This window comes from Balaenoptera acutorostrata, chromosome 11 (genome assembly GCF_949987535.1).
Source record: "Balaenoptera acutorostrata chromosome 11, mBalAcu1.1, whole genome shotgun sequence".
NCBI classification, from domain to species: domain Eukaryota; kingdom Metazoa; phylum Chordata; class Mammalia; order Artiodactyla; family Balaenopteridae; genus Balaenoptera; species Balaenoptera acutorostrata.
This window is the reverse complement of record NC_080074.1, coordinates 11,618,404-11,642,987: the sequence shown is the minus strand read 5'-3', so window position 1 is coordinate 11,642,987 and position 24,584 is coordinate 11,618,404. Positions and strand designations below refer to the sequence as shown.

The 24,584-nt window shown below is 52.9% G+C and overlaps 1 protein-coding gene across 2 annotated transcripts; it reads right to left on the bottom strand.

Moving 5' to 3' along the window:
* Positions 1-2,631: 2,631 nt before the first annotated feature.
* On the bottom strand, positions 2,632-19,596 carry PVALB (parvalbumin). 2 transcript variants are annotated; one of them, XM_007165671.1, is made up of 5 exons: positions 19,580-19,596; positions 18,997-19,085; positions 17,160-17,292; positions 15,760-15,869; positions 2,632-2,848 (listed from the first exon to the last, which is right to left on the bottom strand). In XM_007165671.1, the coding sequence occupies exons 2-5, from the start codon at positions 19,055-19,057 to the stop codon at positions 2,820-2,822; spliced, it is 333 nt and encodes a 110-aa protein (XP_007165733.1). In that variant the 5' UTR covers positions 19,058-19,085; positions 19,580-19,596; the 3' UTR covers positions 2,632-2,819. The 2 variants fall into 2 exon arrangements, with proteins under 2 accessions (XP_007165733.1, XP_007165732.1); XM_007165670.1 differs by lacking the exon at positions 19,580-19,596 and adding an exon at positions 19,475-19,491.
* Between the last annotated feature and the right edge of the window lie 4,988 nt (positions 19,597-24,584).

The window sequence follows — 24,584 nt, the reverse complement described above, 5'->3', positions numbered from 1 at the left end:
GGGCAGGGAAGGCTGGGCTTGGCTTTTTATCTTATAAAATGATTTATAGAATACTTTATTATAAATATATTTTAAATATATTACAGAATTATAAATAAAAGAGGTTTATTTTATTCTCCAGAAGGGGCAGTCACTGGGTAGTTTTAAGCAGAATGATGTGACCTGGTCTGTTTTGGAAAGGGCCCTTGGGGGCTCTGGGCGGAGAATGGATTAGGGAGCAGGAGATGAGACCAGAAGACAGGGTAGGAGACCACTGTAATGGTCCAGTGGCCGGGGCAGCTCCCACCAGCATCTCTCAGAGCCTGGTTGAGGCCAGGTCATACAGTAAACTTCCCCGTTTATAAAAATGCCAAACCTGAGTTACCAACAGCGACTGGCAGAATCACCTCACTGGAAGAGATGCCCAAAATGCTAATTGGAGGCTCTTCACAAGTGTGAGACCCAGGCCACATGGCTCCATGGAGTAGCGCCCCTACCAAGCCCATGGTCAGGCCTGGACTCAGGCGGTGGCCGCCAGGGAGGAGGTGGACTTGGCAACTGATGGCCGGGGTGTCACTTGTCATGACACCTCCTCTGACTGCACCACTGCTCCCCCCGCCCCGGCAAGGTACCCCTACCTTGTCCTGACCTTGTCCTGCCCAGGCTCTAGGCAAATCCTTTCCAAAACAGGGCCCTGGAGCCAATGTCCTGTGTCCCCTGCGAGGTCAAACAAACGCGCTTGGTGATTGCACCACGTGCTGCCCCGGGTCTGCATCGTGATGTGCGGGCTGTCGTTTGGGTGCAGGGCGGGGGGCACTGAAGGCCACCCCAGACCAGTGGCAGCGGCAGCTGTCACTGTTCCTGACCTGTGTCCTTCTCGCGGGGCCCTGTACTGGTTTCTGTGGGAGACGCTCCGGCTCCCCGGCCCCTCTCCTGTAGTCCACATGGGCCACGCGTAGGGCGGCCCCTCTTCATCTGCCCAGTCCTCAGTGTCCAAAATTGGGCCCCGTTAGACTTCACATGGAAACCCAGGTCGGCCCTGGTCCTGACTGCTGTCACGAGCGCGTGTGCACACACGTGCCCTCACGCCCACCAGCTCATACACACCGTCTCTTGCTCACACGTACTCACACGCTCAGGCCCACCCAGGCCCACTTCCAGCCACTTGACCTCTGGCTCACCTGCTGCCTTCTCAGCCCCCGAGGCCTAGTGCCAGGCTGATCCCCGGCAGGGCGGCCCTCCGGGGCTTGCCACTGCTTTGGCCCAATTCCCGGTTCTGGCCCCAAGTCCCCTCCCAGGCCCGGGAGTGCTGGCTCTGTCCGGCTGCTATCATGGAAGGTGGCCCATCCATCCCCGCCTCTCAGCCTGGATGCTGATGGGTTGCCTGCCCAGGCCTCCTCCTCAGTGAGAACCTTCCCTGACAGCCCCACCCAGGGCAACACCTCAGGGCCCAGGGGAAGGGTCAAGAGACACCACTGGGTACGGGGTCTGGAAACATGACACGGGAGGGGAGAACACTGCTCCAGTTCCCACCCCCAGGCTGTCGTGGGCAAGAGCAGAAGCCATCCTGCAGGGCCGCTGCCATGCTTGCCCACCCAGCTTCCCTCCCCTCCTCTGATTTCCACCGGGACCTCTCTCCCCTGCTCTTCTCCACATTTAAGCTTTCTGTGTCACTGACCCTGCCTGTGTCCATAGATGGGCACCTTCCAGAATGGGCCAATCAGGGCTCCCATGCTTCAGGTCGCCATGACTGGTCCAGGGAGGGATGCAGGCTCTGGAGGTGGCTGCAGGGTTGGGGTCCTGGTCCCACCACTTACTCACAATGTGATCTTGGGGGAACGTGTAACTTCCTGTGCCTCAGTTTCCTCATCTATACAATGGAGAGAATAATAGTCCCCACTTCATAGGATTGTTGTATAGATGGAATCATGTAAAAGGGCTCAGTGCAGAGTAAGTGCTCAGTAAACATGAGCTACTGGTATTAATAGGGCTAAATTTGGGGCCTTCTGATGGAGTGATTGCAAAAGAGAAGCTCTTTTTTTTTTTTTTTTTAACTGATATTCTGAATATACACCTTGAGCGGCTGGAGGAATCTTGCCATCAGGAGGGAGAGCCTGCCCTCCCAGATTCCTTTATGAATCCAGCATAAAGGAAAGCAGTGCTCAGAGATGGGGAAAGAAGGACTTAATCCTGATGAAATCACTTAAGTTCCTTGATCCAGCTGTTCCTGAAGATCTACCCCTGGACTATTCAGGAACATAACCAAGTCTTTGTTTTTTCTTCCTTTTTTTCTTAAGTTACTTTGAGTTGGGTTTCTATCATTTGCAACAAAAAGAGTATTAATGAGTATCCATCTGTCCATCCATCCATCCATCCAACCATCCACAAGTCCTAGCTGTGTGGGCTTAGACACATCACTTTCTCCAAGACTCAGTTTCTGCACCTGTAAAACAGAGTTTCATCACCTACCTTATGGGTGGTTTCAAGGATGAATGGGCAACCCACGTGCCAAAGGCCAAGGAGGGGCTCAGTAAATTTCCCTTCCATTTCATCTTTTCTGTCTGTATCCTGCCCCATCCCCGTGCAGGTGAGCCTGGAAGGCCAAGGCAGGAGAGACACCCCACCAGGCCTGGTTTCTCTCAAGCAGCAGAATCTGATTGGTACAGCCTTTATTGCATCTCCATCATTTTCCAGAAGAATGGTGTCCTTCAAGGGCCACAAGGGATGGGGGTAGTAAAAATAACATAAACAAACTGAACAGAAAGGCAGGAGGGCAGCAAGTGGGGCTGAGATCGGGTGTTTGGGGCAGAGAAGGACAAGAGCTGGGCAGTCAGAGCCTCTTAGCTTTCAGCCACCAGAGCAAAGAAGTCTGCAAAAGAAAATGACAGAGGTGAGTCAGAGGTGGTCCGTGCAGCAGAGACCGGCCAGGACCTGACTGCGGCCCCCTCACCCCCCATTGGTGTTTTCTCTTGATTGTTGAATCTGCTGCAGAAGGGAAAGCTGAAGTGATGGAGCAAGTGAGCGTGGGGATGAATGAATGAATGAGTGAATGAATGAAGTGAGATGCGAAATGATGAGCCTACCATAGCTTTCGCTTCACGATGTCATGTCACCCACAAATTGTTAGTAATAATAACTATAATGATAGTGGTGATGATAGTTTTCTGAATGTTAATCATGTCAGTCCCTTTTCTAAGTGCTTTATATACAATATCTTATTTGACTCTTGACATAATCCCGTATTGTGCATTTTATCATTATTCCCCTTCCACAAATGAGGAAACTGAGGCTCAGAGTCCAGCAATGTCTATGACGTCACACAGCTAGTAAGAAGCAGAGCCAGGCTTCAGACCCAGGTGTGTCTGACTTCGGACCCTGAGCTCTTTCATAGCCACTTGTCTTAGCCCATGAGGGTCACCAGCAGGATCTAAGAAGATATAGAGTCCCCTTGCCCTGAACTTTCTGATTTAGAAGGTCCGGGGAAAGCGATCTGGTGAGCAGCCAGGAACCACTGTGTGCTCCTCCTCATCTGGGGGACGGAGCCAGACCCTGGAGCCCGTGACCTCAGCTCAGAGGGGTGAGCGCGTCCAGGTGCTCAGAACGAGCTGGGCTCTGAATCCTCATTAATCTTCACAAACACTCAGGGATCTGGGAGTTATTACCCCCATTTTACAGAGGGGAAAACTGAGGCCCAGGGAGGAGAAGTGACTTTTCAGAGTGTCCAGGTTGTAAACGGCTGAGGATTCAAGCTCTGGGGTCCAGGCCCCTCCGTGTGGGCTTGCCTGCAAGCCACAGTGGCCCCCCCCCCATCTCCCCAGCAGTGTCTATCTGCTCTGCTTAGCCTTAATATTAATTAAGGAGGTCAGAGACTGGCGTCAGCACCAGGGATTGATCAGATGTCCCTCTATTGAATCCAGCTCCACAAAAATGAACAAAGGGATGTCCCAACCAGGTGAGGGGAGACACAGGGGAGCTGGAGATGGTCCCTGCACCCCAGGGGCTTCTGGAAGAAGATGATATCAGGAAATGCTCTGTGCTGCTGGCCTTTTCTCTGAATCTCAAGCACGCCGAGGGCATTCGCACCGCAGGATATTTGCACCTGCCGTTCTCACTGCCTGGTACACTTTCCAGGCTGCCTCACAGCCAGCTCCTTCTCACTTACCTGGTCTCAGCTTAAACGTCACCCCTCAAGGGGCCTTCTCTGACCACTCTCAGGGCACAAGCAGTGACCCACCCCTACTGCGATCCTCTTTGCTCTCACCATTATTTATTATATTCCCAGCACTCACCACTCTCGAAATACTTCTGAGTATATTCTTGCTTATTCACTTGCTGTCTGCCTCCCCCATTGGACCATAAGGCTGCAGCCCCCACTGGCTTTGTTCCCTCCATCCCACCTCCTGGCTCCACAGCTGACACCGAGGGGACCACATGTGTTTGTGAAAAGACGTGAGAGGCACAGAGACTTCGCAATCACAGGAGAAGAGGTGCCTTCCATTTAAGGGATCAGCAAAACCTTCAGAGGAAAGGTGCCTTCTGATACAGGCCTGTAAGAAGATGCAGAATTCCCATAGGAGAAAGCAGATGGAGGGGTCAAGGCTCAGAGGGCAGGATGCAATGGCGTGTATTTAGGAAAGACCCAATAGCCGTGCTGGGCTGGCCTCTTGTGTGATAGGACGAGCTCAGCTAAAGAGGCCTGGGCCCCCGAATCTGGCTCTTCCCCTGACGGGCTGTGTGACCTCAGACAAGGCGCCTAGCCTCTCTGAGCCTCACTAGCATTGTCTGTAAAAGGAAGGAAAGTCGGCTTTGCTTCTTGATCCAGAGACAGTCAGAAGAGAAGTGCTGGTGCACAGGAGGCCTCAGCCCGCCTTGGGAACCCCGCTGCACCCCCTTCCATGTCCTCTCACCTGCGGGGCCCTCATATGCTGGTTAGAAGGGGTGCTACTCACTAGCCAGGTCTTCTGAGACCTTTATTTGGAAGATTTATTTTAGGAGAGTCTTCTCTGTTGTTTTTCTCTCCAGGGGACAAGAGAGGACAGAAGGAGTTTGCCACCCTCTCCAATACGTGTCTCTGAGATGCCAGGTCCCCAGCCTGCCAAACACTGGGGGGTGTCAGGTAAGTCACCATCGCCTCTGGAAACGCAGTGTTGTGATGTGGGGACAGCGCAGGTGGGTATCAAGAGCTAGGCTTCGAGGCCCAGCCTGGCCCTGTTTGTTGGGAAAGGTCCCCCTCTGGGCATCTGCCCATGCAGTGAAGGAAGGGGGCGGTAACAATTCCTAGTGAGAGACAAACGAAAAACTGAATGTGAAGTGGCTTCAGAAAGGCCACAAGAGGTATCTGGGGCTCCCCTGAGGTACGTCCCACCCTCCCCAGGCTTAGTATGAAGCACATATTGTAAGAACCTCTCAGTGTAATTTCTTCAATGCACATGGTTATGTAAAACGTTAGCATTAGGAGATGCCGGGCTAGGGGGATATGGAACTCGCTGTACTATTGTTAGACCTCGTCAATAGAGCTAGAAGTATTTAAAAATTACAAAGTGAAAAAACAAAAACCACCCAAACCAACACGTGCTATCATCATGGAAATGACCTGCCACTGACCCCCGCCAGGTGGAGGGCTCCTCACCTTTCTGGGGTTTGACCCGGGAAATGGACACCACTCTCTCCTGTCCCCAAGTAGTCCCTGAGGCCAGGAAAGGCAGATGGCCTGGATGTAGGGGCCTGGGTATCGACTCAAGGTGGGACAGGTGAAGGGTTCTCCTGCTGGCCCTAAAAACCCTCAGAATCACTGGCTGAACGATCACAGTGACAGGAATGCAACCCGAACACGAAACATTAAGAATGCTGCTCATGGGCCAGGTGTCAAAGCATCCACTTTCTCAGCCACGAGCTCCTCTGATCCTACAGCACCTCGCTAAGCCAGGTGGTTCTTTTGAGATGTCTTTCATCGTTAGTACTTTGATTAGTATTGCCGATTTTTATAGAATTAAAAAATTCTTATTTTTAAGGATCACTTCCTCCATGGGAGAGACGCTTTTGTCTGCGTTTTACAGATCGGGAAACTGAGGCCCAAGAGTCAAGTAGCGTGACCAAGATCACACAGCGGACGTGATTCAAACTTCCCTCTTTACCGTGGAGGTTTCCGACCTGCTTTGACCTAGGTCTAGAATGACACAGAAGCCAGCTCAAATATCACCACCCCCATGACTGTCATATTAGCCGTTTTTTATTACTTCATAGTACTTAGCACTCTCTGAGAATGATCTTATTTATGTACGTACTTACTTTTTGTCAGTTTCCCCCTACCAGAACATAAACTCCAGGAGGGCAGGGGGCGCTGTCCATCTTATTCACCGCTCTCCTAGCAATAGAACACACCTGGCCCCCAGCAGGTGCCCATAAACAAACGTCAAATGGGTGGACAGATGGATGGACAGATGGATGAATGCATGGCATGGCTCATGAGTCCTCCTCAGGGTTCAAAAAGTACCGACTTACTGCCTATAATTCAGCCCCGGGAGGTGAGTGGGACGATTCCCATTCTATAGATGGGGAAGTGGAGGCCTGGAGAGGTCAAGTGGCAGGGTCACGCGGAAAAGAAGGGGCAGGGGCAGGAGTTGGCCTGAGGTCCCATGAACACCCCCTACATCAAGGTGGAGAGGCCGTTCCTGATGGCGCTAGCATCCCAGATTGGCTGGAAGCATGAACTCTCTCCAGCTTTAACCTGCCATTTGATCTGGAAAACTGGCCAGAGCCAGTAAAGCCTGTCCTTGGGCACTGAGTTGCTCTGTCCTGGGATAAAGGAGACATGAGTCCGTCCACCAACACCAGCTCATGGAGTGATTGGCAAGAGGGGAAGTTGGTCCTTACCGTTTCCTGACTTCCGTCTACCTGCCCCCTCCCCCCAGTCCTCACCCTAGAAGTTACGGGTTCTGGGCTGCCCCTCAGCAAAGAGCCTGACCATCACCTTCACACCAGATGGCATTTGGGGCAGTCAGCATGAAGGGGACCAAGGGACACCAACCAAGAGACTCTCCAGCGGCGGAAGGTCAGACATTTTGGAGCCTGACTATGGGAGAGGTTTTGGACCTGTGGGGTTTTCAAAAGCCTCTAAAAACAGACCCTTGGGATCCACCATGAAGCAGCCGGGTGTCACAGTGGCACATGCCCTGGCTTTTTGAAGAGAACACAGGATTCTAATTTTGTCCACCCAGAACCTGGAGCAGGGCACTTTGGAGACAAATTGAAGGCAGGAGTCACCTCTTTTGTACATTTTGTACACCTCTTGGCGCAGAGCTCAGAACCAGCCAATTAACTAATGCCCTCCTATCAAAAAAAAAGTCTCCTCTAAAACATCTAGGTCTCTCCTGAGAGAAAAACAAATGAGCAAACATACAAAGACCCTGTAAAGTCTAGGTCAAGTGATTTAGCGGTAGGACGCCGGGATGGAGAATGGGCAGCAGAGGATGGGGCTCTGGTCTTGGTCCTGCTTTTCACTCGTGTCTTCGGACAAGACACCTCACACTTCCAGGTCTCTGTTTTCTTATCTGTGCAGCCTCGGGTCTAGAAGATGCCTTTCTAGCTCTCCTCCGGAGTTTGGAGCAAGGGAGCTGGGAGTCAACCCTCAACTCCCATTTCTTGCTTCTGTGACCTGGGACTAGATACTTCACCTCACTGAGCCTGTTTCCTCATCTGCAAAGTGGGCCTCCTTGGGTTGTTCAGAGGAACCAGCACTAAATCCCTTGTCGCCGGCCTGATCCATAGCCAGCATGCAGCATTTGGTAGCTGTTATTATCAAGATGCTTCTTTGGCTCCAGCCACTTTATTTATTTATTTTTAACATCTTTACTGACGTTTAATTGCTTTACAATGGTGTGTTAGTTTCTGCTTTATAACAAAGTGAATCAGCTATACATATACATATATCCCCATATCTCCTCCCTCTTGTGTCTCCCTCCCACACTCCCTATCCCACCCCTCTAGGTGGTCACAAAGCACCGAGCTGATCTCCCTGTGCTATGTGGCTGCTTCCCACTAGCTATCTATTTTACATTTGGTAGTGGATATATGTCCAGCGCCTCTCACACTTTGTCACAGCTTACCTTTCCCCCTCCCCATATCCTCAAGCCCATTCTCTACATCTGTGCCTTTATTCCTGTCCTGCCCCTAGGTTCTTTGGAAATTTTTTTTTTTTTTTTTTAGATTCCATATATATGTGTTAGCATGTGGTATTTGTTTTTCTCTTTCTGACTTCCTTCACTCTGTATGACAGACTCTAGGTCCATCCACCTCACTACAAATAACTCAATTTCGTTTCTTTTTATGGCTGAGTAATATTCCATTGTATATATGTGCCACATCTTCTTTATCCATTCATCTGTCGATGGACACTTAGGTTGCTTCCATGTCCTGGCTATTGTAAATAGAGCTGCAATGAACATTGTGGTGCATGACTCTTTTTGAATTATGGTTTCCTCAGGGTATATGCCCAGTAGTGGGATTGCTGCTCCAGCCACTTTAAAACCAAGTCCATGAGATGCCTGGCTGCCGCCCGGCACAGGGGGAGGATGCCACCAATGGCACTGTAACCTCTATTTCTTGGCCTGGTTGTTGCCATCCCCCACCATTTCCTGTCCTGCCTGGCACCTGCCGACAACGTTCCAGTAATCCTGGAGTTGGATCTGAATCTTGTTCCATCACTTTCTGGCTGGGTGGCCTTAGGTCACCACCTGACCTCTCTGAGCTTCAATTTTCTCATGTGTAAAATGGGTATGATAACGTCGACGTGCACAGCTATTGGGAAGACCAGATGAGAAAATACAGAAAGATGCCTGGCACGTAGGAGATGGCTTATAAATGTTAGTTCCTTGGATCTCCTCAGCACAACTGGCACAGGCTGGGGCTTTGAAATAATAACAACAATAGCCACAAAAATCCCAAAACTAAGACAGGAAGATGTAAACAGACAGAGGACACGGGACACCCAAAGAGCAAGTTTCTGACACTGTCTGTCCCATCTGAGTTAGGATTCTATCCCTAACACGCCTGTCCACGGACACTCAGTCTGTGCCCCTCAGTTTCTGCGTCTGTAAAATGGGGACAATGAGAGTATCTCCTTATACGGCAACAGTGAGGACTACACGAGGTACAGTGGTGCCTGGCACACAGAGGGAGCACAGTTAAATCAAATCTTACTGTTGAGGTGTGAGGGAGAGTGTTCCTGGGTAGAGGGGGGCTGGATCCAGAGTCCTTCCTCCTATAAAAATGCAGGTACATCTCTACCTTTGCCAAGGAAGCCTCACCTGAGGCCCCTGGGGCCAGCTCGCTGGTATCTTCATCATCCAATCAGGAAGAGACAAGGGGTGGGGGTGGGGATGGGGTGCAGCAGGAAAGGGGCAGAGGATGGGCGGACTCATTCCTCTCCTGTCCCTTAAGAAACTGAAATTAGCCTAATGAGGTTTGTCCCCGTTCCCGGCGCTGTGGGGATTGGACAAAATTAGAAGCTACTGACAGGTGAGAGCATCGCCCGCTGACAGCCCGAGGTGAAAATGAGATGAACTTTGAGTCAGCGCCTGGAAGACTCTCTCCTCCCCTCTGTCGTGATGACCAAGATGAAGGCACCGGCCTCCGGTTTATCACCTCACTTCTAAATAGCTCCCAGGCTGGGTTTCTTATAAATTGGTATTGCAAACAGGGATCGCTTTCCCACCCCAGAGAACGGGGAGGCTGGGTCATTTGGGGTCTAGCTGGACGGCCGCAAAGAGCCGGTAAACAGTCCTGGGGGAACACTCTGTGCCAGGCACCGCCCTGCGAGCTGTCCCATTTCATCCTCGCCAGCTCTCTTATCCCCATTTTACTTACAGGGAAACTGAGGCCAAGAGTCACTCAGCCAGGAAGATTGTAACTCAGGCCTGGCTCGTGGCAGGATGTGTCTCTTTCTCAGAGCTTGGAGTTGAACAGCCCTGGGTTCTTGAATCAAGCTGTAACCTCCAGAGGCAGGAGAGGGATAAATGGAGAAGGAAAGTCTTTCTGCCCTCACTACTGCTCCTTTTCTCAGGAGGGCAGTTATATAAGGAGTGCTGCTTTCCCTCCTTTGGCTAAATCTTATCTAGTGCAGCATAAGGTCGGAAGTTAGGGAGAGTCCACAGGGGAATAAAAACGAGCATCTTGCTAAGCACAGAAACCATTTATAACTCGAATGTCCCAGCTCAGCCTGGTGGAGAGAGTGGCAGACTCAGGAGACCTAGGTTCCATTCGGCCAAGGGCTTGCTGTGTGACTTTGGCACTTCACGTCTGCTGGGCCTCACTTTCCACATCTCTCACTGGGGACCACAGACTCTGTCCCCCAGACCATATTGGGCTGGGATGAGGATGTAATGAAATAGGACAAAACACTGCATGATTTGGGGCTCTGCCATCAGGGCTGCGGGCTGGCCCCAATGTGCATATCCTGCCTTGCTTGGAAATCAAACCCCATAGGGGTTGGAGGGCTGGAATTACAGGGAGGCAGGCATGACTCTCCTTTTGTCCCTCTCAGTTTCTTCCCATCTTAGACTCCATTTCATTTCCTTTGAGAGTGGGTATTCCACTATTTCCAAAGGGTTTTGAGGTAGCTTACAAGAGAAAGCACACAAAACAAGAGGAAAGGAACCATTTCCAGAACACTCAATTCTTGCAACAACCTTTGAAGGTGGTTATTTTTAACCCTGCTTTGGGATGAGGACATGGATGTCCAGAGAGAGGAGAAGCCTTGGCCATTCACACTGCCGGTAGCCGCACTCTACAGGTTGTATTTTCTGCCTGACTTCAGGAGTTTCAGTCCGAGGGCTTACTCCCTCCCTCCTGCCTCCCATGTTACATATGCTACTTAAGGATAAAAGAGAACAGATTTTTGCCAGAAGGAAGCAGAAAAAGCAAATGCCTTCAGGCATGCGGAAACGACTGCAAGGGTCAGGCAATCATTATGACTAAATTTTTCAGCCACGGAAACAAAAGCAAACCACAGGCTCTTGAGTTGGAACAGGCTTGAAGCACAGGAAACGGGATCTGCCACTGGGATCAGGTTTCAGGGAAACTAACTAGGATTGCGTGCGTGCATGTGTATATGCGGGGTATGCAGTTCCTGTCGACAGCATGGCGGGGCAGAGAATGTCGAGGTTTGAAGCAGCGCTCCAATGCTGAGTAGCTGTGTGATCCTGGGCAAGTCACCCCACTTCCCTGAGCCTCAGTTTCCTTGTCTGTACAGTGAGGGCATGTCTTGTGATGCTCTTGTGAGGACGGAAGGAAGTGCCACACGGATGGTACCCGCTATTCCCAGCAGCCTACACGGTCCATGCGGGCAGGTATTGGGTATGGAGAACCCAGGCTGGGGACACATGCAGGGTGGCAGAGGGTCCTGCCTGGACCTCTGAGTCTCAATTTTGGCTCTGCTACTGAGTGACCCTGGGCATGTTTCTTGACCTCTCAGTGCCTCAGTTTCCTCAACTACAAACCGGAAGAGGGATGGCATCTATTTTCTAGGATGATTGTAAGGGAGTGGTTCTCAAAGTGTCGTCCCCGGACCATGAGCACCACATGGGAACTTTGTAGAAATGCAAATGCTTGGGCCCCACCCCGGACTTAAGGAATCAGAAACTCTGGGGATGGGGCCCAGCCAGCCATCTGTGTCGTGAAAAGCCGTCCGTGATTCTGATGCCAGGTGCTGTTGGAGACCCGCCGTGGGGAAGGACAGGTACTTGAGAGAGAACCTGCCACTTACTAGTCTCGCCTGTTACTGATCCCTGGGTTTGGGGGCACCTTCCAACTTTGATCACCTTCTCCCTCCTTTTCTGCTTTAAACCCCCCCTTTACCAGCTCTACACCAGGTTTTCAAGTGTGGCCATCGAGAATCAATCGACCACATCTATAAAAGTCTTTGAGCTTCCTGGAAGTAGTTGCCCAGAAGTGGGAAAGCAAAGGGGTATTATTAGAACTTTGTCTTTCTACCCACTCCCATCAACCTGTGATCCTAAAGGACCTGGTAAATATCACTCACCTTCAGAAGGGCAAGCAGCTAGAGACGGAGGCAGTATCCCTGGTTCTAGAATCCCCTAGCACCTGCAAGCCCCAGCCCAAGTGGGTCTCCACCCTCAGCCTGTGGACCTCTCCGTATACACCATACTTCCTCATCATTGCATCCCCAGAACTGGACACATTCATTCATCAAACTTTTCTTGTGCCCCTCCTATGTGCCAGGCCCTATTCTAGGTGCTGGGGTCAGAGCTGAACAAAACAAAGTTCCTGCCCTTGTGGACATGACATCCAACCCAGTGGGAGAGAGAGAAGCAAGCAATAAGTCAAGAAATAAAATCGTCTACAGTAGATGCTCTTTGACTTTGAATGAATGGATGAATGAATGAAGCAGGCAGCACAGGGCATGTGCTTTGGATCTGGACAGACCTGAACTCAGAGCTTGACCTTGTTTCTTCCTAGGCAAACTCTTAGCCTCTCTGAGACTCAGTGTCCTCATCTGTAAAATGGGGGTAGTAATAGTATCCTCAAAGAAGCTGGGAAGATTAAATGAGTAAAACGCTAAGCAAAGTGCCTGGCACACAGAGGACTCCATGAAGTTAGATGTCATTGCTATCGTTATTCAAGGTCACATAGCTGAGCCTAGGTGCCAACCTGGTTCTCTGTCTAGAGGTGTATGCACTGGGGCACCTGGAGAGTCCCAGGGCTGGAAGGGACCCCGGTGATCAGCCAGCGATCTGACCCCTGATTTTAAAGAGCGGGCAGCTGAAGGTCAGAGAAGTTCTGTGACTTGTCCCAGGTCCTACCAGGAGTTGAAGGCATCCTCCAGCTGGTGGACAGGCCTCAGCCTCTTTGGCCTTTAGCGGGAGTGGGCAGCAAAGCAGAGAGTCTAAAATAGAAAGTTCTGGGCCCACGAAGGGCTCTTCTTCCCATCCCGCTGTTTATTAGGCACCATCACACCCATCCTTCCTGTCGCCCTCCGGATAAAGTACTGTGTTTGGGGGCGGAAGCAGGGAGGGGGTGTGTCTGCATCTTCCCACCTCAAAAGCATGAGGTGTGGGCCCCCCTGCCTCGGGTGATCTGTTCTCATTGCCCATTTCATCTCTTGCCCCCCTGTTTTGTTCTGCCCTGATTTCCAGACTTTCACCAGGTTGGCCTGAGCCTGGACTGTGCTGGCAGACAGACCTGGGTTTGAATCCATGTCACCTTGGGCACCGGAGCTGCTCTTTCTGCATCTGCATCTATGTCCTTTTGTCATCCTAAGGTCAAATGCGGTGACACGTGTGCAGAGTCCAGCATCGGGCCGGGCGCACGTTCCTCACCCTGGTAATAATTCTCTCTCCCCTCCCACCCTCAGCAAACCAGTCTTCTTGCCCCTTTCTAAACATGCCCTAAACTTCCCAGCCTTAGTGCCTATGTTGATTGATACCAAGGCCTCGCCTGGACCTCCCTCCACTTGCCCTCCTGGCCTGTGGCAGCCCTGCCTGTGGTCTCCAGATCTGCACAAGTGCCCACTGTCTCCCTCTCTGAAGAGCTCGTCTGCACCTCCTGGCCTCTGCCTGGTATTACTGTGTGTTTGTGTATAAATCCTAGAGCTGTAAACATCTTGCAGGTAGAATAGAAATAGTGTGGCAGCCGCTGTTTACTGAGCACTTACTGTGCGCGGGGCATTGCACTTAACACTGCCATACATGGTGTCACGGAATCCTCACAAAATCCCAGTGAGCTCAGGGGCACCTGGCCAAGAAGTGGTGCCTCTGAGGGTTGGGTCTAATTCCACTTTGCTTCCCCCACTGCCCAGCACAGGGTTGCTACTCAGTAAATATCTGTTGGGTCTGATGGAAGAGTTGAGTTAGTGCTTTAAGATGTGAGTTGGGCAGTTAGGGAGGCAGGGAAGCAGGCCAGGATCTGGCCTGGTTTTCCTTCACCGTGTAGGTTGCTTCTGAGCTGTAGCCTATTGGCTGCAAATAAAAATGGGAGGGAGGTCCAAAGGCCTGAGCTGGGGTCACGGGGGGAACCGAGCTCGGGGTGGAACTGTCCGATAAGTGACTTAGTGAGGATGGGGGTGTGGGAGAGACACACCTCTCGCTGGAATCACCTAGACCAGCCACCCATTTCCCTCCAGCGCCCTCTGCTTCACCTCCTTTAAAACCACCTCCCTCTTTCCCAGCCACAAGAAGGGCAGCTGGCATCAGGAGGTCAGGCGGCTCATTGCATCTAACCTTTCTAGAGTTTCTCCATTCTCGTTTCTGGCATAAAAATTTAATAAACTATGCCCACGTTCAGACTCCTTGTACATTTCCCAAGGCTATTTTGTGTTGGCAGCCGCTTAATTTTCACAACGAGCCCAAGCAGGTCTTAGGATAAAACTGTGCACCCCGTTTGTCAGACACTGGAACCTAGGTATGGAGAGGTGATGGTCAAGGTCACAGCTGGTGAAGAGCAGAGAGCAAGTAGGGCATAGGGGGCTGGACTTCACCCTCAAGCTACAGATATTTATTAAGTGCCTGCTTTGGGTTGGGTATGGGCTAGACACTGGGGATACAAGGATGCATACAACCTAGCCCCTGTTAAAAAAGTAGTTAACAAACATGTATACAGCAATTCTTCTGTGCCACTGTTCTACACACGTCACACATTAACAAATGTAATCCTCTGACAATCCTATAAGAACAATCGTTATCCTCAGTTCAGAGACGAGAAAACTGAGGCCCAGAGTAGTTATTTGAATCGCCCCAAATCACACAGCTAGCAAGTGGCTGGGCTGAGATTTGAACCCAGACAGCACGGGCCCAGAGGCCGAGCACGTACACATAGTCTTCTCTTAAATTGGCAGAAAGGACCATCACGAGGACCAGCACTGATATGGCATAGAATATTGGACAGAGATATTCAGAACTGGTTCTAAATCCCCGCTCCCCCACGTATGTGCTAGATCTTTGAACAGGCCAAGCACCTTCAACCTCACTTTGCCCATCTGCAAAATGGATATGATTCCCAAGGATGTTGTGCTGCTAAGAAAGATAATGATGCTGGGATGTGAATGCTGGTTAGATCTGAATGGAGAAGGATGTGGGATGGTGGACCGCCAGCCCCTCGTCTGTTCTGAAAGCAAAGCTTGAAAAGCAAGGTCAGGCCAGATGTTCCTTTTCCTAATTCCCAACTCATCCCTGGCTGGCTGTTTTTTCCTGGCTCTCGTGCAATTCTGAAATGGTATATTTGGGTGAAGCCAAAATAGGTTTTGAGGCGAAGTTACAGGACACCCAGGACAAGATGCTGAGGAGGATAGGAGATAATGAATTTCCATTCCTGGAATCTGAGAATGTGAGAGTCAGTAGGGTCCTGGGGGATCAGTTGGCCTCATTTCCTTGGGTTACAGATGGGAGACTGAGGCCCAGAGTGGGAGAGAGACTGCCCAAAGTCACATAGCCAGTTTGGGCAAAGCTGGGACCAGAACTCAGGCAAAAGTACAGACAAAGTTCAGGAAAAATCCCAAATTCTCCTGGATTCCTTACACAGCAGGGAGAAAAAAAAAGAATCTATTCCTTTTGGGTTATTCAAATCTAGAAAAAAATATACCAGTTTTTTCTTTGCCTGGCTTACATGAAAGAGCTCTCAGACCTAATGGATTGGCTTCTTTCTTCTAATCTTGGGGAGTGGGGGACCCCCCCCTCCTTCTCCCCTTCCCATGGTGGAGGGACATAGCTCTGAGCCTTTAGCATCCAAACATCCTGAGATCCACCACATGCCCAGGTCATGGCTACTCACCATCGACCCCAATCTTTTCATTCCCCTCCTTGTCTCCAGCAGCCAGCAGTATCTTGATTTCTTTAGCAGATAGGTCTCTGGCATCTGGGGAGAAGGCTTTCAGAATGGTTCTGGAGGAGGAAAGGGAGAAAGTGGGGAGGGAGTCAGGCCAGGGTCGCCTTGCAGGAGCACCGTGTGGATGGTGGGCTGGCGTGTGCACCGGGGAAGCAGGCGGCTGGGACAGGGGGCGAGCAGCGAGCATGTGTGCAGTTGTGCTGGGCCAGGTAGCCCCACCATGCCTATGCTTCGCGGGTAGGTGTGCAGGGAAGGACAGGCTGTCCTCTGTGAAGGGTTGCCCTCACTTCAGCCAGGGCACCTACATTTGTTTATTGATTCAGCCAACACAATAAACACAAAAGTGTCTTCTCTGTGGCACGGTCATGCTGGAAACGGGGGGCACAGAGGTGGTCTTAGGAAGCCACCTGAAAAAACAGGGAGGAGGCCACGTACTCTGGGAGAGACCACACAGTGTGATGGAGGCAATGATGGGGAGGTGGAGAGCAGTGCTTGAAGGATGCATCCATCCACCTGGGGGTGAGGGGAAGAGTCAGGAGAGGCTTCCTGGAGAAGGTGATGTCTGGAGGATAGGTAGAAGGCAGCATCTGTGTGTGCGCGTGCGTGTGTGTGCACATTGGGCATGGGAGGGTGGAGGAGAAGGTTCTAGACAAAGGTTACCCTTGTGGGATGGTTTAGGGGAGACACAGGATGGATGGGGAAGTCCCTACTGGAAAAGCCCCTCTCTGCACCCTCTCCCTTCTCTTTCTGACAAAATTCGAGGCAGTCTTGGCCAGAGTGTTACAGAAAGCACAGCAGGGTTGGCAGACATGGGCCGGGTGGCCAAGAGGGTGACGGTGGGAGGTTTTTTTGCTGATGTCATCTTGCATTTTCCTAGTCATAACCTTCTCTGTCTTGCTCCTAGGACTCCTGAACCCCCAAAGCTGGTTCTGCATCCCTGACTTGCCCAGAAACTGTTCTAGCTGCTGGTACGGAAGGGTAAGGGTCTGCAGGATGGTAGAAGTTGCCTTTTAGAGGAATGAAAATCAATGAAATACTCAAGGGAGCGCTCTCTGTCTTGTCTATGGTGCTAGGCAACGAGAAAAGCCGCCTCTTGGGTGGTATTCAATTATTAAGTAGCATCATTGCATTAGCAATATTAAGTGGCTATCATTTAATCTCATTAGTTGCACTTTGTGCTGAGGATTTTATTTTCCGGAAGCAACAGCGATCAGGCACGGATGGTTGTTTTCTGTGAAGGGTGCAGAGAGGCGGGCAGATGAACAGGAACTCCGAAGCAAGAGCCCCAGCCCCCAGCCCCTCCCCCAGAGCCGCAGGCTGGGCAGCCCCTGCAGGCCTCAGTTTACCCCAGCTCCTTCTCATCGATGAAGCCATTCTTGTCTTTATCCAGGATGTGGAATACCTTCTTCACGTCATCCGGGCTCTTTTTCTTCAGTCCGACCATTTGGAAGAACTTTTTGTAGTCGAAGGAGTCGACAGCTGTTGGGGGGTGGAAAGAGGGGGTGAAAATGAGGGCAGACAAGGGGCCTGGGGAAGGGTGGGAGAATGTGGGTGTCACAGCATTTTGATCGCCTCCGCAGGGCCAGTCCTGTGGGATGGAAGAGGCACACCTCCGCGGGAGGGCTGAGGGAGCCCAGGCCAGGCGAGGGGGCTTGGCCCGAGGTCGCACAGTGGCAGAGGTGGCCTTGCACCCAGATCACCCTGGCTCTCCACCTGGACCCCCACCCTCCACTGTACCCTTCACTAATGGTGGGGGTAGCATTTGAAGGCAGAGGGGCTTCCTGGTTTCCACGAAGCCTTTTGGGTGGCGGCTGAGTCGGGGTGGGCAGGGGAATTGGAGGCGCTGTGAACATGATGTGTGTATGCTGCAGGGGAGAAGGGAGGGTCGACCTTTTTCTTGGTCATAGATTGTGTCGCCAGAAAATCAACACAGAGAGGACAAGTTTCTCTCAAGGTCACACAGTAGGAGGAGGAAGGGGAGGACCCAGAAGTCCCAGCTTTGCTGCAGAAATCCATTCTGGTGGGAATGGGGGCGGGTGTTGGAAGGCTCCCCAAGAATTCCCAGTTGGGTTTCTTCTCAGAGGGAGCAAGATGGGTCAAGGAGAAGTGGGTGGGCTATTGCAGTGCCCTGGGAGGGTGCCTTCCCAGAGTTTCTTCATGCCCAGGGGAGGGGTTGCCAAGAGAAAGGAAATGGGAGCCCTCCTCCAATTTTCTATGTCCCAAGCTCCTTTTTAAGGACACCTGAGAAAGGAAACTTTAGACCAAGTAACTTATGTGTGTGTGTGGGACGGGGGTGGCGGGGTAGGGGCGATCACACGAAGACTCACTGTTCCCTCCCTGGGCTGGAGGGGAGGAAAGCTGCTCTGTCCACCTCAGACACTAGACGGGGGAGGGGTGGAGAGGGCAGGGACAAGATCCGGAGGTGACCCCCCTGCTAATTCCTCTGCTGTCCTGCCAGGTGACCTTCGGCAAGTTTCTAGCCCTCTCCCTGCCTCAGTTTCCCCAGCTGGGTGACAGGAGGGAGAAGGAAGGTAAGCAGCTAAGCGCTCAAGTCCAGGGCAGCTCGGAGACATGAGACTGCCGGTTCCCCTCCCTCGGTGCCTGAGGAGGCTGGAAGTTGCAAGCGCGGAGAATGCTCCTCGCAGGGCTGAGCAGAGCGGAGCGCCAGCTACGGGAAGGTCACCTCGCTCCCTCGCAGATCCGTTGCGGGGGGCGCTGAGCTCTGAGCCCCGGAGAAGGGGCTTGGACATTCAGGGAGCCAAGAAAGAGACCTGTCTGGAAAGGGGTCTCGTGGAGCGAAGCATGCGCCTATAGCCCCCTCCAAGTGCCTTGCAAAGGAAGCCCCGAGCGCCCACAAGGACCCAGAGGTGCAGCTTTCCACCCCTGTCTTCGCCCTTGGTCCGGGACCCGGGTCCTCGCAGCGTGGCCATCCGGCCTTCGGCGCCCGAGAGTTTCGGTTGTCCGGCAGGGCGCACGGCCTCCCCGCCGTCTCCCTGTGCCAAGTCCGGCCCCGGGCAGAGTTTGGGAAATGCTGTGGACCCCCCTCCACGCTCCACCAGCGCCCCGCGGGATGCGTGGGCAGAGAAGCGCTGGGGAAGACTGGCCGGCCGCGGGACCCACGGGGTGCAGGGGCCAGGGTGGTGGATGAGGGGAGAGGGATGCGGAGGGGAGCGCGCTGCTCACCGGTAAAGGCCCCCACTGCCTTCGTGATGTCCTCAGCGTTGAGAAAGTCTGTCATCGACATCCTGCAACTGTTTGAGCTGGCAGCGCAACTGCGAAAAGATTAAAAAGTGCTTTTCTCATCGTTTCTGCTCATATGACCTGCGCTGCAGTGCCGCGCGCCGGGCGCACGCCCGCCGGCCTGGCGCAGAGCCAGGGGGCGCGGGGCTCCGCGCGCGGCCAGAGCAGCTCAGTTCAGCCGCGCCGCCGAGCTGCGCGGGCCGGGCCGGCGGGCTGGCGAGCCGTCGCTCTGCCACTGCCGCCCCGCCCCGCCGGGGGGCCTTGGGATCGCAGGCGCTGCGGCCAGGGCGCCAGGGGAAGGGGCAACCTCTGGAATTGACCGGGCGCCCGCGTCCCCAGCCGGGTCTGGAGGGTTCTCCTGCCGTCAAGGGCACGCAGGAGGCGCCGGCCTGGTGCGGCGCAGGGTCTCGGATGAGCGCACCTCCGAGATGTCCCGCCGCTTCCGGGAGGATACCGGACTGGCAGGGGCCAGGCCTACACCCTCGTGGGCCCCTTGGCCCTGCTCCCATTCCCTCTCCACTCCTACCTCAGCCTCCGCTCTGTCTGTCCTGGATGCAAATTTATGCTGCAAAATCTGAGCGCTGAGGTCTGGATACCTGACCCACTGGAGGGGGTGGCACGGGTAGGCCGGTGCTGCTGGGGCCCTCTGCGGGTGCCCCGTCCCACATCTGGCCAGGGGACCACACACGGAAACCGAATTTTTTTTTTTTTCCGTAGTCTGACTTTTCAAAGAACCCTTCTCAGATCCCCACTAACTACTTGCTTTCCTGGTCTCCTGAGCCAAGGAGTATAGTGCAGGTCCAGACTCCTGCCCCCATAAACCACTGGGGGTGGGGAGTGAGGGGGGAGGGAGAGGCTACTTGGAGTCTCTGTACACCCTCCCCCCACTTGGAGACCAGAAGGCCTATGCTTGGGGAGAGGGTGGCACCCTCAGACTACACTTTCTAGACAAACGAAGCAGGTTTTACGGCCTGAACTTCATTTCTGGGAAATGTGACACTTCCTAATCTTTATGCAGCCAGAGACCAGTTGCATTCTTTCCCCCGGTCTCCAAAGGATTCAGGCTGCAACCAGCTGTCTCGAAAGTGTGCAGAGCACTGGACAGGGAGTCAGGAGGCCTGGGTTCTAGATCTGGGGCTGCATGACGTCCCCATGTGACCTTGGGTTGTGACCTTCCCCATCTCTGGGCCTCAGTCTCCCTCTGCTGTGTTGATGGTATGGCAGGTCCCTTGTGGCGGGATCTTGAGACTCCAACTTAAGGTGTGGGCAGGTGTGGGTGGGCTGAGATGGTGGCCCTTGATGGGGGCGCTGGGGAGAGCAGCCCAGCTGCCGTGTAGCTCAAGTTCCCTCGCACTCGCTGCTGTCAACACTGTGTCCCTCAGCTCGGCCCTGGACGGCTGCCCTTCCTGGAAACCTTAGGATGCTGCTGGCCCCAGCTGGCCCCCTCCCTGTGAGTCAGCTCCTTCAGGTGACAGCCCAGCAGCTGGCTTCCAAGGCGCCGAGGCTGCAGCTCCCAGCCTGACCTCTTGCAGTGTGAGGCCTTCCCCGGACCCCTCAGCTGCCCCTGCTGCCCCTGCCCCCAGCTGGGCTGTTAACTTGGAGATGCTGGGCTTCTGTGCTATCATTTCAACCCCCAGGCTCAGCTCACTCCAGGGACCTAGTTGGAGCATCTGCTTCCCCAGCTGAAGGATCCTTATGCTATGCTAGTGGGAAAACTGAGGCCAGAGAGAGTCAGTGAATGGCCTAAAAACACACAGCAAGGCAGTGGCTCAGAGAGGCCCGGGTGTGCTAACTTCAAGTTCAGCGACCCCCTCCATGGAGCTCCTCCAGTGCTCAGGACCCAGCCTAGTCAAGTCCCACATGTCTGAGCCATGAGAGACCGGCTCCTGAAGAGTCCCCAAACACTGACCGCTGTGGCAGAGGCTGGAACATCAATAGAGGCCCCATCCTTCTCCCTCCTTCCTCCATCTCTTCCTGCTGCAGAGGCTTCCTATCAACTTGACACCCTCTCTGGGCTGAAGTCCACCCAGCCAGAACATCAGAGGATGTCATTAGGTCAGCCCATCAGCCCTCTGTACCCCTTCCTCCTGCCTCCCCTGCCCAGGCAGGGGCCTCCTCACCTGAACCCACAGATGTCTGACTCCACCCCTCTCGTTCTATAGGTGGGGAACCCGAGACTTAGCCAGGGGGAGGGATTTGCTTCAGGTCACACCAGGAGTTAGGATGGAGACCCCAGGAATTGTACTCTCAGCCCTAGACTCCACAGCTGCCCACCCCCACCCCAGCCTGTGTTACTGGGGGAAGGGGACGTGTGGCTGTCCCTTTCAGGTGGCCTCCTCCCCCCTGCATACCTCCATTCTTCTCCAACCCCAGTAGCTGCCACTCACCTCAGGTGGCAGTGGAGGGCTGGAAGCTGCGCTGAAGGGCTGGTCCAGTAGGAGGTCCCGTCAGGAAGTGAGCCTAGCGGTAGGACGGCCACCTAGGTAAGCTTCTGCTCTGGCTATTTTGGGACGTGGCGCTCCCCTCTGCCCCCGGCCCCCTCCCCTTCTGGTGTCAGGTACTCCCCAGCCATGGTGCTGAGTGTCTGTATCACATTCACCCTCCCCGGGCCCCTCGAGCCAGGCCTATTAATAACCCTTGGACCCTGACTCCCTCCAGCACCCAAAATTGAGGCTCAGGCAGGGCTCTCCTCTTCCACAAAGCCTTCTGTGACCACTCGAGATGGCAGTAACATCTCCAGCCTCCAAAAGCCTACAAGGAAAGGAAGAGAAAAAGCAAGCAGAGGGACGGAACAGGAATTGTCTTCCATGCACGGGGCTGGGCTAGGTTCCTATTCCTACACCATCTAACTACAGCCTTGCAGTGAAGGCCTGGTCCCTCTTTCATGGGTGAGGAAACAGAGATGTTAGGGGTTCCGTGATTGACTACTCAAAGCTGTGGACCCGGAGCTGCGAGTGGACCCAGCATTTTCATAAGATGACCTAGTGCCTCCCAGAAACACATGGTCTGCATGTTCTCTAACAAATTCCTTCCTCTCTTTGTATCTCAGTCTCTCCATCTGTAAAATGAGCTCAAACAGGGGTAAACTTGGCTCTATAGATGGACTGCGGGACTAAGAACCCTCTGAAATTATATTCCCAAAGTCACGTGCAAGTGCTCGTTTGTGAAGAGAATGGCCACAGCTTTCATGAGACTGGGTCTCTGGGGTGGTCTGTCTTGGATTGGAGATGACCATCCAAGGGGTGAGTTTTGGAAAGCATGAGGGAATGAATGAATTTAGCACATATTTACTGAGTATCTACTATGAACACCATGAAAACTTCCTCTTCTTGTCCCCAGCCTTAAAAAGAATCTCCAGGCACTGACGTTGTCAATAGGGCAGTCTAGTTCCTGACAGTGACGTTAGGAGGCCCAGCCTCCATGCAGAGGTGGATTGGGAGGGAAGCTGCACCGGTCCTTCATTGACCACTGATTGGCTCCAAGGATGGAAGGAGCAGAGGGGGGCCTGGATGGGGAAGCCAGTGCTGGACCGGATGTGTAGGTCTAGGATCTGGACTAGGGTGACGGTAGTGGCATCAGGGAGGGGTGTAGAGATAGGGTAGCATCTCTGAGGAGACTCTCCTGGACTTGGGGGCTGTGATTAACAAGATGGACAAGACCAAGTTGACTCTAAGTTTTCAACCTGGGGTTCATTGGAGAATGGCGGCACTGCTTTTGAAGGTGGTAAGTCTGGGGAGGAAGTGGTGTCAAGCTGGGGAGATGATACATGGGAGGTGAGAGTCCTAGGATGTTAGGGCTGGGAGAAACTCTGTAATCATCTACTACAACCTTCTCATGTTATAGGTGGAGAAACCAAGACCAAGGTGACAGACCCAAATCACACAGAGAGTAGTGAACCAGCCAGAACCTTGTGCTGGGTTTGGGACGCCTGGAGGACATTCTGGTGGACGTGCCCAGAAGCTCTGACCTCTGGAGAGAGGTCGGGCTAGACACAGAGCTTTGGTGCTCATCAGGGAGGTCAAGTCACAGGGACAGCTGAGCTCTGGGGGGCGGGAATGCAGCATCTTGACGAGCCCTAGAGGAAGATCCCTGGCTAGGGTCTGGGGAAATAATCACACTCATTTGTTGAGTACTATACAGTGCACACTGCATCATGCTTTTGTCCTTGTAACGCTCCTTACAAGGTAGGCACTGCCTTCAGGATTTTACTAATGAGGGAACAAGGCTCAGAGAGGTTAGGTGACTTGCCTAAGGTCACAGAGCAGAAAGAAAAATTCTATGCCAAAAAAAGGCAAAAGAGGCCTTTATTGACTCATGTGACTGATAAGACCAGGAAGGTTCAGGTATGGCTTGATCCAGAACTCAACTGCCACAAGAATGCTGTTTCTCTCTATTTCTCAGCAATGTCTTGTGCTGCATTGGCCACCTTCTCAGATTGGCTGTCCCCCTGAGGATTACAGCACTGCCCTCCCCTTCAGTGCTGTAAACTTTCAGGTCCAAGTCCTGTGGGGAAAAGGGAGTTCACTGCCCTAAGATCTTGGTCAAAATTCCCAGAGTTGAGTTTCACTGGCCGTGATTAGCTTGGTTTGGTCATATACCACCCCTGAACTGGTCACTATCAATTACAAGGGTTGCACAGACCTGGGCTGCAAGGCGCCTTCAAGTCTACACCATAGGAACTGTGTGGGGAGGAGGTAAAGGATTCTGGGCAGCCAAAGCCATGAACTATTCACTGAGCTAGTCTCTGGGGTCGGGGGATGCCCAAGCATGCCAGGCACTAAGGAGGTTTATGCCCTAAGTCCTTGGTGAGTTTGATGACCGAATACATCCGAACTTCTCAAGAATGATTCACTCTGGGGCCCAAAGTGGCCTTTCTGAACTTGAGATCTCCAACCCCATCCTGATCCTTGTGTGGCCTAACAGGCAGCTACTCCCACCCCCTTGGTCCTCTACTTAAAGGCAGCAGCAGTGCCTAGTGGAATTTTCTCCTAGCTTCAGGGTTTCTTACTCTGAACAGTGATGAGGTGGGCTGGGTAGATAGATGGATGTCACATCCCCACACTGACCTCGCCTCTTCCATCCCCTTGGTCCCCAAACTGTGCCTGGCCTTCAGCTGAACACTTCCATGTATATATTACTGAAATGGATCCCATTATCCTCTTTTTATAGATGAAAAAGCTTAAGTTCAGAGAGATCAAGTCACTTGCCCAAGGTCACACAGCATGTAGAGACCAGAGCCTGGTCTGTCTGCTCCCACCCCTATCCAGTGTTCTTCCTAAAGCCCGCTCTGGCCTCCCAGCTGGTGGAGGGAAGGAGGCCAGTGTGTGTGGGTCAGCAGTCTCCTAGCTGCCGTCTGCCAGGAGACGAGCATTCAGCTTTTAGCTTCGCTGGTGATATTTCATTAGTTCACACTATTTCCACATGCTGTGGCCGGGAACAGGATACAGAGTTCCTCACGTCCAGGGCCCTGGCAGGCTGGGTGGAGGCTGCAGGATCTAATGATATTTATGAGGTCAGCCCTGTGAGATGAT

Coding starts and splice junctions, on each gene's coding strand:
- PVALB (XM_007165671.1), bottom strand. CDS start 19,057: ATGTCGATGACAGACTTTCTCAACGCTGAGGACATCACGAAGGCAGTG. Junction 15,870..17,159: donor ATCGATGAGAAGGAGCTGGG/GTAAACTGAGGC, acceptor TTCCTCCTCCAG/AACCATTCTGAAAGCCTTCT. Junction 2,849..15,759: donor TGAAAAGATTGGGGTCGATG/GTGAGTAGCCAT, acceptor TTTCTTTTGCAG/ACTTCTTTGCTCTGGTGGCT.